This window comes from Xiphophorus couchianus, chromosome 13, assembly GCF_001444195.1.
Source record: "Xiphophorus couchianus chromosome 13, X_couchianus-1.0, whole genome shotgun sequence".
Classification (NCBI taxonomy): Eukaryota; Metazoa; Chordata; class Actinopteri; order Cyprinodontiformes; family Poeciliidae; genus Xiphophorus; species Xiphophorus couchianus.
Window position 1 is genome coordinate 26,504,456 of NC_040240.1, and position 14,312 is coordinate 26,518,767.

A 14,312-nucleotide genomic window follows, 5' to 3' on the forward strand; every position below is an offset into this window, starting at 1 on the left:
CTCCTCCCAGATGATGACATGAACTTGTTAGATCCTCTGTCCATTTAGTAGCTGATTTATTGTGAAAATCCGCTAGAAATGACGCACTAATCAGTCATGATTACATAGAAACAACCAGCTGCGAGGCTTTGCTTGTGAGACTTGCGGTCAGGTGGGTCGGTTGTGGGCGGAGCTTGGTAAGGTCCATTCAGGAAAATCCAGGTGAACTCAGAGGTTCCTGCAGGTGCTAAGCCCCGCCCCTGATACGGCGCGGCAGCGCTCTGCTAATTACCAGTCCAGTCGCCACGCCACGCTCACCAAAGGTCAAATTCTGAGTGATGTTTGCAACAATGAGACGCAGCATCGAAACGACCAGAACCGACCAGAACCCTTTAGGTGTGTTTGTAATAATCTTGTAGGAGCCATATATACATTTTTGGAACCTAATACAAAATGTTATTTGTGTTTGTGTATTTCCTCTGTTATTTGAAAAAGATAAGCGTCTTAATTGTATTGTGTTTGAGCTTATGACATGGTGCCTTTTGATTGGTTAGTGACTAATTAGTGTATCCAAGACGAAAGTACTAGCTCTTTGCAGAAGTCTGGCACCTGGAGAGTAACACACTCTTTTGACCGTCACTTTCTATTTGTTTTGAATCTGTTTGTTATTTTTATGTTCTTTTAAGTTAAGTAAAGACTGAAAGATGACCGTCGGATTCAAGACCTCTTTTTTTTCCTAGAAGAAACGTGTCGCGTATGAAAGAGCTTTAAGGGGCTAGACTAGTGAGAGCTTGCCGCACTTACATCAAGTCAAAAGAGTATTTTCTCATGGGAGGACTCTTTCAAGACTAAGTAAAAACGAAAAGAGGACTTTCAGACGAACGGAGATTCAATTCTGAGGGAAACGACGGAGTTGAAATAATACAATCCGTAAGTACTAAGTTGTTATCAAGGGCGACATAAGCTTCCCCCGCATCAGCTCGGTTGCTAAGCTAACTTGCTAACTAAGCCAGCACGTGTCAACTAGATAAATCCCGTGAACGACGGATAAGAAATCCTGCACATAAAGAAACTCTGTCACACATGTTTGTGAACTTTTTAGAAGAGTAAGAAGCTGTTTGGAGACTCACAGTTTATGTGTGAAGATTTAAAGTAAAATAAAACGGGACTAAATGGCTGACGATAGTGATGTTGCGCAGGTTGGACAGAAGAGGGAGCCAAAGCCCACAGAACGAGCTCGAGATGACAAAATCACTAGATTAAAAGGAGAAAGAAGAGGAAAGCTTTCACAGTTGACAAAAGAGAAGAATAACATTGAAAGATTGAAACAGAATGAATGCAATGCTGATTTCATAAATGAAGAATCTTTTCCAATGTTTGTCAAATGTCTGCGAGAGTATGAACGCATTAATTACGAACTATGTGAACTGATAAGTGAAGATGATAAACGTGAAGACCAAGATGTGTTCGAGGGTAGACATTCTGAGTTTAAACTTTTCTTACAAAGCGTTAAAGAATGGATAAAAGATGTCAAATGCTCTCCTGAGGAAGATGTACATCCACACGACAGTGTTTCAAAGGCTAACTCAGTTGCAAGCTGCACATCGCAAGGATCAAGTACAAGTACAATGCGGCTGAAAATTAAAGCAGAACGTGAAGCGCTTTTAGCAAAAGCAGCAGCGATGAAAAGGAAAGAAGCAATTGAAGTAGAAGAAGCCCGTCTCAAGTTTAAAAAAGAGCAACTAGAAATTGAAATGAAGCTTGCCATTTCAGATGCAAAATTAAAGGTGTATGAAGAGAATGAAGATGCTCAAAGGTCTGAGATTAATTCCTTACAAGCTATTTCAAGACTTAAAGTTGAATCTGTTCATTCTTCAAGCAAATCAGAAAGGCAAGAAATGTTCTCAGATGATGAACAACAGGCAAATATTGATCCTCCAGTATCAAGGAAGCCTCACTTAAAAGGCATTTCAACACATGCTCAATGTTCTGATTCATTTCCGGATGATCTGTACCAGGTTCTGCAGCAACAAAATCACCATACTGAGATGCTCATAAAACAACATAGTATATCTCGACTTCCTCATAGAGAAATTCCAGTATTTACAGGTGACCCACTTTCATATAGATCGTTCATAAGAGCTTTTGAACATGCTATTGAGAACCAAACTGACAGTCAACAAGATCGGCTATATTATCTAGAACAGTTCACGGGCGGAGAACCACTAGATCTTGTACGCAGCTGTGAGCACATGAAGCCAGACAGAGCTTACAGAGAAGCAAGGGCTTTGCTTGATCAACACTATGGAGATGAGTTGACCATTGCCACTGCATATATTAAAAAGGCTATGGAATGGCCTCAGATAAAACCAGATGACAGAAAAGGACTGAATGCATTTGCACTATTTCTGATTGGATGTTCTAACACAGTGAATGATGTAGACTACATGAGTGAAATGAACAATCCAACCAACATGAAAAGCATCTTGTACAAACTACCATATAAACTGAAAGAAAAATGGAGAAGCCATGCTTACAGCATTCAAGAAAGAAAAGGAACGCGGGCCAAATTTCCTGATCTTGTAGAGTTCATCTATCAACAAGCAAAGGTTGCTAATGATCCGCTTTTTGGAGATATTCTTGATGTCACACCAGCTAACCAGAGCAGCTCAAAGAAAAAGTCTGACCAACTAAAAGGCCTTTCAAAGAGAAGCAGTTTTGCCGTGAATATATCCTGCACCGAAAAGGATACCATCAAGAGTCAACGTGATATAACAACTTCTTCAGTCAAGACCATCAGTGCTTTTCAAAGTCCATGTCTTTATTGTAAGAACAGCCATGCTTTGAGTGTTTGTAACAAAATTAAAGAAAAGCCTTCGAAAGACAGAATACAGTTTCTGAAGTCACATGGTCTTTGTTTTGGATGTCTAACTGCAGGTCATCTATACAAAGCTTGTAGAAAAAAGGCCTCATGTTCCGAGTGTTCTTTTAAGCACCCAACTATTCTACATGTGGTGAAGCAGAATGTTGTGTCAGAAGAAAACGTGGTTGACAACCCACAAAACACAAGCGAAGTTACAAGTGCTCTTGTGTCCACTGGAGCCAAAAAAGAGGTGAAGTCACTGGGGCCGGAGAAAATGAATGCATACTTCCCATTGTGCCTGTGCAGATAAGACACAAGAAAAACAGAACCATCATCAAGACATATGCATTCCTGGATCAAGGTAGCACAGCAACTTTTTGCACTGAGGATCTGGCCACAAAGTTGAATGTACGAGGAAAAAAGAAAGAAATCCTTCTTCGAACAATGACACAGGAACAGAAAGTCTGTAGTTATGTCCTTACAGATTTAGAGGTTTGTGGACTTGACGAACAAGACTTCATCATGTTGCCAGATGTGTACACTCAACCAGACATTCCTGCAACAAAGGGTAACATACCAAAAGAGCAAGATTTGGAGAGATGGCCTTACCTGAAACAAGTTCATCTTCCAAGACTAGAGTCAGATATTGGACTTCTCATTGGTGCTAATGCGCACAAGGCTATGGAGCCATGGAAGATTGTCAACAGCCAGAATGACGGACCATATGCCGTGAAAACAGCCCTAGGTTGGGTGGTAAATGGACCAGTCAGCAGATGTCAAGATAGTGAATCACGTGTCACTGAAAAACAAGATTTTCTTGTCAATCGTATATCTGTATTGAACATTGAAGACATGCTGGAGAAGCAATATAATGCAGATTTCCCAGAGCGACAGTATGAGGACAAACAAGAACTGTCTCAGCAGGATAAGCAGTTCATGCATGCTGTATCTACATCAGCGCAATTCATCAATGGTCATTATTGCATCAAGTTGCCTTTGAAAAATGACAATGTGATATTGCCACGCAATCGTGGTATTGCTGAACAAAGGCTTAACTCTTTGAAGAAGAAGCTGAGTAGAAATTCAGACTTTTGTCAAGACTACAAAGCTTTCATGGACAACATATTGAAAAAAGGTTATGCTGTAAGAGTCCCTGAAGAACAGCTGAGTCGCAGTGATGGTCGAGTATGGTTCATTCCACACCATGGAGTGTACCATCCAAAAAAGAAAAAACTGCGAGTTGTGTTTGACTGTACCGCTTCTTACCAGGGAGTTTCATTGAACGATCAATTACTGCAAGGACCTGATCTCATGAACACTCTTATTGGAGTTTTACTCAGATTTAGACAGGAGCCCGTCGCCATGATGGCAGATATTGAATCTATGTTCTATCAAGTCAGAGTTCCAGACGAAGATGCAGACTTGCTGCGTTTTCTTTGGTGGCCAGATGGTGACGAAACTAAAGAAGCGGCAGAATACAGAATGTGCGTGCACCTGTTTGGAGCCACGTCATCACCCAGTTGTGCTTCATATGCACTGAGAAGAACTGCTGAAGATGGAAATACAAATACATCAGCAGAAGCGACACAGACAGTTCTGAAGAACTTCTACATGGATGACTGTCTAAAGTCAGTGCCAACAGAAGAAGAAGCAGTTAAACTAGCAAAAGAACTGATGACATTGTGTGAAAGTGGTGGGTTCCATTTGACTAAGTGGATGAGCAATAATAAAGCTCTGTTGTACTCCATTCCTGACAGTGAAAGAGCACCTGTTGTTAAAGATTTGGATTTGCAACACAATGAGCTTCCTGTAGAACGAGCTTTGGGCGTGCAGTGGTGCACAAGTTCTGATAGCTTCAAGTTCAAAATTCAGCTGCCAAACAAGCCATGCACAAGAAGAGGCATTTTATCTGTTGCCAGCTCTGTGTACGATCCTTTAGGATTTTTGGCACCACTTCTTCTACCTGTTAAACTTATTCTGAGAGAGCTTTGCAAAGAGAAGCGAGGATGGGATGAAGAAATCTCAGAACAGTCATGCCGGACATGGCTAAGATGGTTGTCAGATCTCGACAAGCTTTCTGAACTCAGTGTGAGCAGATGTGTAAAGCCTGCTACATTTGGACCCCCAAAGTCTGCACAAATTCATCTCTTTTCCGACGCTAGCCAGGATGGATATGGAGTTGTGTCATATCTTTTGTTGACTAATGAACGAGGTGAAACACAAGTGTCATTCCTGATAGGTAAATCCAGGGTAGCACCTCTTAAACAAATGACAATTCCCAGAATGGAATTAACAGCAGCAGTGGTTGCAGTCAAAGTGGATCGGATGCTGACAGAAGAACTTCAACTACCACTGAAGAAATCAGTCTTCTGGACCGACAGTACCACAGTACTGAGCTACATTGAAAATGACAGCATTCGCTTCAAAACGTTTGTGGCAAACCGGATCTCTTTGATCAGGGAACTGACAGACCGATCTCAGTGGAAATATGTGAGCAGTTCACAAAATCCAGCGGATCTGGCATCAAGAGGTTTGAAAATTGAAAGCTTCATCAAAAGTGTAAGTTGGTTTCAAGGACCAAGTTTCCTGTTAAATGAAGAGCATTGGCCAAAACAACCTAAACATTCTAGGCTAATGGAACAGAATGAAGTAAGAACAACAGTTGCAACGACGTGTGCAAAACCATGGAAAAACGATGAGACAATGAGTCGACTTATCGAGCATTATTCCAGCTGGCATAAGCTCAAAAAGGCCGTTGCCTGGATTTTGCGCCTGAAAGAGACTCTGAGATACCTGAGTAAAAAGAGAAAAGAAACTGTACTAAAGGTGCAGCAATCTGAAAAAGATCCAGAGAAAGTTGAGATTTTAGTTGAACAACAGATGATCACATTTAAAAGAAAGTTGGAAAAGAAAATGCTCACTGTTGAAGATTTGTCCAAAGCTGAAACAGAGTTGGTCAAGTTCAGTCAAAGACAAACTTATGCAGTTGAAATCAGAACTTTGGAGCATGGAAGCGCACAGGTGGGCAGAACCAGTTCAACCTCCAGATTAGATCCATACCTACAAGATGGTGTTTTGAGAGTAGGGGGACGTCTGAATAGATTGAAAATGTCAGAAGAGACCAAGCATCCTGCCATTCTGCATAGACATCACAGAATAGCCAACCTCATTCTGCATCATATTCACCAAGTGACAGGACATGGTGGCAGAAATCATGTTTTGGCCAGAATGCGACAAAAATATTGGATACCAGCAGCCAATACAGCTGTTAGAAAGGTAATCTCGGAGTGCAACCTCTGCAGAAGACTGCATGCAAAACCAGGGCAACAAAAAATGGCAGATCTGCCACCCGACCGTCTGCTTCCTGATAAACCACCTTTTACCAACACAGGTGTGGATTATTTTGGTCCTTTTGAGGTCAAAAGAGGGCGTGTCAAGGTCAAACGTTATGGAGTGCTTTTCACATGTCTAACTGTCAGAGCTGTACATATTGAAGTTGCCCAGTCACTCGATACAGATTCATGTATTAACGCTCTGCGTCGTTTTCAAAGCAGAAGAGGACAAGTTTCCATCATTCGCTCTGACAATGGAACAAATTTTGTTGGAGCAGAGAGAGAGTTAAGGGAGGCATTGAAAGAGCTGGACCACTCTCGCATTAATGACGCCATGATGCAAAAAGGAGTACAGTGGATTTTCAATTCACCTGCTGCATCTCATCATGGAGGAGTCTGGGAACGTCAGATACGTACTGTTAGAAAGGTCATAAGTTCCGTTGTTAAGCAACAGATACTGGATGATGAAGGACTGCAGACTCTTTTATGTGAAGTTGAGAGTATCATCAATGGAAGACCCTTAACCATGAACACAGACGATCCTAATGATCTCGAGCCTCTTACGCCAAACCATCTGCTTCTGCTGAAGGGACAACCTACCTTTTCTCCTGGTACGTTTGTCAAGGAGGATGTCTATTCTCGCCGTCGATGGAGACAAGTCCAGTATATGGCAGATTTGTTCTGGCGAAGATGGTCACAGGAGTACCTGCCTCTATTGCAGGAACGACAAAAATGGCTTGGCCTAAAACGAAACTTCAAGGTCGGAGATGTCGTACTAGTCGCTGATTCATCCTCTCAGAGACATTCTTGGATGTTGGGTAGAATCGTCAACGTCATGCCAGACTCCAAAGGAACGGTTCGGAGCGCAGAAGTCAAGACGAAGACAAGCATCATCCAAAGGCCGATTACAAAATTGTGCTTATTGCAAGGAGAATGAAACAATAGAGAATTTATTAAAAGATTGTTTTTGTAACCAAGTAAAACAAAAACAAAAAAACAAGGTTTTGTTCAGATATTTGACTATTTATGGCTCCATTTTAAGTTGAGTTTGTAATTGATATGCTAATACATAGTCAATTAGGGGCCGGAAAATGTAGGAGCCATATATACATTTTTGGAACCTAATACAAAATGTTATTTGTGTTTGTGTATTTCCTCTGTTATTTGAAAAAGATAAGCGTCTTAATTGTATTGTGTTTGAGCTTATGACATGGTGCCTTTTGATTGGTTAGTGACTAATTAGTGTATCCAAGACGAAAGTACTAGCTCTTTGCAGAAGTCTGGCACCTGGAGAGTAACACAGTCTTTTGACCGTCACTTTCTATTTGTTTTGAATCTGTTTGTTATTTTTATGTTCTTTTAAGTTAAGTAAAGACTGAAAGATGACCGTCGGATTCAAGACCTCTTTTTTTTCTAGAAGAAACGTGTCGCGTATGAAAGAGCTTTAAGGGGCTAGACTAGTGAGAGCTTGCCGCACTTACAAATCTGTTAGTATTTATTAATTCTAGGTGCAGAGAGAATAATAGGGCAGCTCTGATCATTTCTACGTCTCTGACAGACGGCTGCTGATCAATCAGATCAGACTGGAAAACTCCTCATGCAGAGGCAGAACGGGCCACTGGGAACACTGGGGAAATACTGGGACAACCAGTTCTCACTGGTTTTCATCCAGTCAGAACTGGAACCCTCTTTGTGTCACCAAACTATTGTGAATAATTAAATGCAGAATGGAGCATCAGAACCCGGAGCATCAGAACCCGGAGCAGACTCACCCCAGGGACGAAGGTCAGGACGTTGTACTTCTGGTTCTTGATGCCGTTCTTTGGGAACTTTTCTTCGCATTTCTCCGGCCGGCCGAGCCAAACGGTTCGGGCCTTCATCTCCTTCTTCCTCCGACAGACATGAGCCAGGCAGTCGCAGCAGCTGGGGAGGAAGACAGGATATGACATCATCATCATCATCCTCTGTGGGTTTTGTCTGTTATCCTGCCTTCAGTTTGTTTTGCCGATGATGTGATGTTTACCCTCCGCCGCTCTCTCATCACCTCAGTGTTTGTGTTTCTATGCATTCAGATAAAACTGCTGCTCCCCTCAGTGACCTTTGACCTCTCTCTGCTCCATGTAGAGCTCCTGTTGGCAGACCCAGCAGTGGCTTTAGATACGTCCTGTCTGCTAGAGACAGTCAGGAGCAGAGCAGAGTTTCTCCACACCTTTAAAAAGTGAGTGACTTTGCTTCAACCTGTTAATGACGGATGGGGCTTATCTCCATATCTGATACAAAATGCAAACATGGGGGGTGGGGGGGCAACTGGGGCAGAGGAGGTGGGGGCAGTGTCGCTGTGTGCCGTCATGCTGAGCGACTTTTGGCTTTTCCACTTTTTGAGCAAGTTGGCAAAACGTAAAGCTAAATAAATGAACTCTGGTAAAAAGTCATGTTTGCATTGGCCTCCATGTTTTCTGCCTCTCTACCCCCCAGTACCCCCCCCCCCCCCCCTCACCGTTCAGGTTCATAAGAGCCATTATTTGAGCAAATGAATGCTATTTAAATAATAAGGCGCTTGAACAGTCGGGGCTTATTCACTGTGAATTATTTGGGTTTTATAATCCTTCACTCTGTAAACTGAAAATTACTGGAAAGCATCAAACTGCTCAGCTGTGAAAAATCCCATTTGTTCATGGGTGGGGGGTCTGGGGGGCCTGGGAGGGGGGGTTACACAGCTTCAATGAAGAGCCCCCCAACAGTAAACTGAAACATGGTGACACGTTTGTTCCCGAGAGTTTACGCCATGACAAACGCTGCTGCTGGCGTCTGCAGAGGACGACGGAACGAGGAAGAGTCCGGATCCGTCTGACCGCAGAGCCTTTTGCGCGTGGAGAAGCTCAGTCAAAGCCCGTCCTTATCCTCTCTTTCATGCACAACTAGCGGAGCGTTGTGCGGCGGTCTGAAGCCCGACACAGGTGACTCCTGCGTTTCTGTGCCTTGTTCATGTTTAACTCCTCTGCAGCTCCTGACTTGCTAACAAAAACAGTAAAACTGAAGAAAATACAGTAGACATAAGAAGAATGTAGCTAAAGCAAAATGAAACGAAAATTAAAAAGACCTCTGAAGAAAAACAGAATCTACATATTTTGCTGCTGCGAGGGACGTTGCAGCACTGAAAACTCAGGCCGGTATTAATAATGCTGATATGACCGGTATTTATCAATTATATTATAAACCTTCCAACATAATAAAAGACAAGAATCGCTGAAATCTCTGCTTCAGTTAAACCCACAATCCTGACCTGCAGCACCGACCTAATCTGGTTCCTCACCTGGTTTCTTTATCCACCACCGCTGAACTGATAGATAGCAGAGAGAACCGTTAGCATGGTGCTAACCCAGACTGGGAGCAGCAGAGTGAACCGTTAGCATGATGCTAACCCAGACTGGGAGCAGCAGAGTGAACCGTTAGCATAATGCTAACCCAGACTGGGAGCAGCAGAGTGAACCGTTAGCATGATGCAAACCCAGACTGGGAGCAGCAGAAGGAACCATTAGCATGATGCTAACCCAGAGTGCGAGCAGCAGAAGGAACCGTTAGCATGGTGCTAACCCAGAATGGGAGCAGCAGAAGGAACCGTTAGCATGATGCTAACCCAGACTGGGAGCAGCAGAAGGAACCGTTAGCATGATGCTAATCCAGACTGGGAGCAGCAGAGTGAACCGTTAGCATGGTGCTAACCCAGAATGGGAGCAGCAGAAGGAACCGTTAGCATGATGCTAACCCAGACTGGGAGCAGCAGAAGAAACCGTTAGCATGGTGCTAACCCAGACTGGGAGCAGCAGAAGGAACCGTTAGCATGGTGCTAACCCAGACTGGGAGCAGCAGAAGGAACCGTTAGCATGGTGCTAACCCAGACTGACTGCTACAGGTGGGTCCGTGGATTAGCTCACCTGGTGCAGAAGACCTCCCAGCCCCCCAGCAGGAACCAGCCCAGGCCCCGGCGCTGCTGGCCCCGCCTGGCGCGCGGCAATGTCTGGTAGTCGCTCTCGTCGTTCTCGAAGCCTTCCTCAGACATCATCAGGGGCATCTCGTCCAGGTTGGACGGCTCATCTTCTAGAGAAAATCTGAAAGGACAAGAGGTGAGGAAGACACTTATCTGGATGGCTGAGCTCATGGTGAGCGGGATTGACCTTTGACCCCACAGGACACTTCCTGCAGTCTGAGATATCAACATCAGTTGACAAAAACAATGAAAGCTACAGTGAAAAAGTCTGCTGGTGATTTAGCCACCATCTTGAAACACGCCTGGTATTACAGTGGAGGACCGACTCCTTCCACCAACCAGAACCAGAACCCAGTTTACTGAGGCAGATGCCCAGAATACTTTCTAGACTACAATTAAAACTTTCCTTTTTGATAAAGCTGATTGCCCAGCTGGGGTCATCCTAAGCTGTGTCTGTAGTCATGATGCTCCAGGCTGCTGCAGGACCAACTGACCACTGCACTGCTGGGTTTCCTTATGTAGAACAACAAATGGGTCCAACAAAACCAGAACCAAGAGGAAGTCAACCAGGAGCCCTGCCCCCTTTTACTCTTCATTATCATTCAAAGTCAAAAATAGTTTAGTACATTGTAACTAATTCATCATCACATTGTCCCAGTAGTCTTGTCCTTAATCAGGTGCAGCTCTGCTAACCGCACTTTGGCGGCCATCTTGTTTCTAAAGATGGGACTCTTAGACCCCGTCCCAGTGCTCAGCGCCCTGCGCCCCCTATGAAGCGTGGACTCAGTCAAAGTCACATCAGGGTTCAGTGTTCAGAGTTCAGGGTTGGGACAGAACGGCCCTGGGTCGTAACGTCACATCCAAAATGGCGGACTGGTCACTGTTTAGGCATCCTGCTGCTAAAAAGTCCAACTACGACTAGGGGTTGCACCAATTAGTCGACTAGTCGATTCTTTTCGCTGCAATGACTTTTTTCTGGGCCAGTCGACCAGTCGCAATCACGTGACAAAACTGATTTTTCCAAGGAAATGAAAGGAGGTGAACTAGATGATTTTGTCAAACAGCTCAAATTGTATAAAAAAGTAAATTAATTACCAAAGAGAAACGGAAAATTTCAGCATAGGCTACCGGGGCGTTGCGTGGCACAGTGGTTGGCGCGCCCCGCATACAGAGACTTTAGACCGGGGTAGTCTGGAGTCTGAGTCCGGTTCTCGGGTCGCTGGGCCCAGGCCTCTCTCCCCCGCTCCGCTCCGCTCGCTCGCTCTGAGTGAAATAAACTAGTGCCGAAAAAATCCTTATGACTACTGGAGTAATGCGCGCTTTTTTATCCATCCAACTGATCACTCTGCGTATTGAAGCTTCTAACCTGGCAGCTTTATGCTCTTATAAAAATATTGTCCAACAACATTTTGAAACTAAGTCCAAGCTTCACTCCGAGAATCTGGTGGAGGCGATCTCTGCCGCCGTCTGCATGTCGGTTCAGAGAGCCGCTGCTGATCAGCGGGGCGTCCTGCTGCGCAGCGCTGGATTCAACTGTAACCAAACGGGATCCGGTCATAATAAGTTTGGTTTGTGATGTTCCAAAGGCACCATGGTGGTCAGTGTAATAATTTGACTCCTATACTGCAGCTATCCAGAGATCATCAGCATCAGCCAGTGTTTGGAAAAAAGAAGAAGAAAAAAGTCAGACCTGACTTTGTGCAACAAACTTTTCTCTGCTGCTCACGAAGAATGATATGTTTATTGCTCTTTTAATTCTGCATAATAGACTTGGTAAAAGCGGGAGAAGGGGGGTCAATATTTGCCGTGAATACAGCTGACAAAGCCTTCAAGTAGGTGTGATGCGTTTTGCGCTTATGTCACTATGACATCACTGCGACTAGTCGAAGTCGACTATTATCACGACGTAGTCGACCTTAAAAAATATGAAGTCGTTCAACCCCTAACTACAGCAAAACAGATTATTTTAAATGTACAGTAAAGATATTTCTGCTGCAGATATTAGTTTTGTTGTGACTCGTTGATCACAGAAAATTCTATATAATCCCACATGTTCAGTGAAACAAACTATTTCAATAATTTACTTTTGAAAACTGATTTTATTCTAGTTTTTGCGACAGACGGCTCGCTCTGTGAACTTATTTCCAAGATGGCAAAAAATACACATTAAGATGTACTAATAATCAATTCATCAGTCTGCCATTTGGCTAATAGAAACATGATTTTTACTCATAAAACCATTTGCTTTATGCAGCTAAAAGTTAGTTTGGTATAAAGTAGAGCTAATAACAAAGATCAAGTTCAGGACAAACATATGGCATATCCAAAAAAAAAAAAAAAAAAAAAAAGATACTAACAGAACTAAAATGTCCTCCTTAAAAGAAATTATGAATGTTGTGACTTTATGAACCAAAAATGTCACAATAAATTCATCAGTTTTCTGCTCCTCTAGTCTGAGAACATTTGTTTAAAAATCATGATGATAATAAAACCAAGCAGCTTTTTATTCCACTCCCACACAAAAGATATTATTTTCATAATTGTGTATAAAGTTTTCCCTCTACTGACTTTATGCAAAAGAAATTCAAAATTAATATAAATTCCTGCGTTTTGTGACTGTGATTTTGAGACAAACTTTACATTTTTTCCAGTTCAATAATGTTATTAGAAAATGTTCAGTGGATATTTCACAATAAATCTATCCCATTTTAAAGTTTCAATATAATAAAATTTGGTCTTGTAACAGGGGATGAAGAGTTAAATTATGATATATTTAATCCTCCATTTTTAAAGTGAAATCATTTTATTTTAGAGAGTGCTTAAATAAAATCATAAAAGTGTATTCTTTATACAAAAATGTTAATGTCTTAAGATTTGAAATTTGTTTTGCATTTGTGACATTTTGTTTTATTTCATCAGTCAGTTTGTGATTATTCTTTTTATTTATTATTTTTTCTGCTCCGTTTATCATATCAAACTTCTTTGTTACTAATGTGCCTTGTCGTGATATTTTCTTCGAATTTTCTAACAAGACGGAAAAAAACAACAAAACATTTCCATAAATCCGCCTTTTAACTCAAAACGTCACATACAGCAATGAATTGTGGGTAATACACTTGGCCAACGTCCGTAAAAATGCGGAAATAGCACCCAAAATGGGTGAAGGGCGGATGAGGAGAATGTGGGACACACTGTGACCTTTAACCTTCAACATGAACGAGGGAGGGAGAGGATCGGACCGGGCCTTTATCCTTCAACCCTTCCAAGCAGCCATACTGGTTCAGTGACCTTTGACCTGCTAAGTGAGGTGGAAGTCTGGGTTTCTGGTCATTTCTCTGAGCTTCACTCTTTGACCTCTGACCTTGGGCTAAACCCACTGTGAAGGTTGGTAGCTGATGACATGTTTTCCTCTGGAGAGTGATGGACCTCAGATGATCTAGAGATGACCTTTGACCTGTCCCAGGTTAATGGACAGCAACAGTTGCCACTCTGAGGTCATTGCTGGTTTCGTTCCACCCTGGCGTTGTGCTAACACTCAAACTCTGAAACTAAATTATCTTTAAAGTTGATATGAGGTAAAGAGTGAACTGATGGTTTTATCTTTGTTTTAGGCTGATGATTCAGTCCGAAAATAAAATCAATTTAAAAAGACATCTCTGTACCCAATGTGACCGACATGACGTCATACCAGAACCGATCATGTGACCTGATATGGAAAAGCCCAAACAAGCTGGTGTGCTAGCTGAGACGAACCGTAATGCTCTGGTGAGCAAAGTTCTGTCCAGTTCATGATTCTGCTGCCTTGCAACAATAAATTCAGAATCAAAAAATAATAATAAACATCGATTTCAGTAGTTCTGGTGCTGTACAATCAGAACCCATGTCCGGTTCCGGGTGCTACAATGAAGCCATCACAGCTGCAGAAACAGAACCGAGGTTCTGGACCCGACAAATGTTCCTTTCTTCACGCCGACACCCAGAGCCCGTCCCCGCTCCCGCTACGCACCTGGAAAGCCTGGCTGAGCTGTAATTCGCGGTTCTCCTGGAGCTTTTCCGAACCGGATTTAACGGGATGCTGTCAGCCATGTTGGCTGGGTTGCAGCGTCATGACGTCACCTAAAAGCGTTCTACCAGCGACGCCTTCACGATG

The 14,312-nt window shown here is 42.9% G+C and overlaps 1 protein-coding gene across 7 annotated transcripts in view; it reads right to left on the bottom strand.

The window, feature by feature from the left end:
- atp9b (ATPase phospholipid transporting 9B) overlaps positions 1-14,312 on the bottom strand; it is a 32,252-nt gene extending 17,940 nt beyond the window's left edge. For all 7 annotated transcript variants that reach the window (XM_028036218.1, XM_028036214.1, XM_028036215.1 and 4 more), the window contains exons 1-3: positions 14,169-14,312; positions 10,110-10,283; positions 7,947-8,097 (exon numbers count right to left, since the gene is read on the bottom strand). In XM_028036218.1, coding sequence (XP_027892019.1) covers positions 7,947-8,097; positions 10,110-10,283; positions 14,169-14,248 — 405 coding nt within the window. In that variant the 5' untranslated portion in view covers positions 14,249-14,312. The remainder of the gene's footprint in view (positions 1-7,946; positions 8,098-10,109; positions 10,284-14,168) is intronic.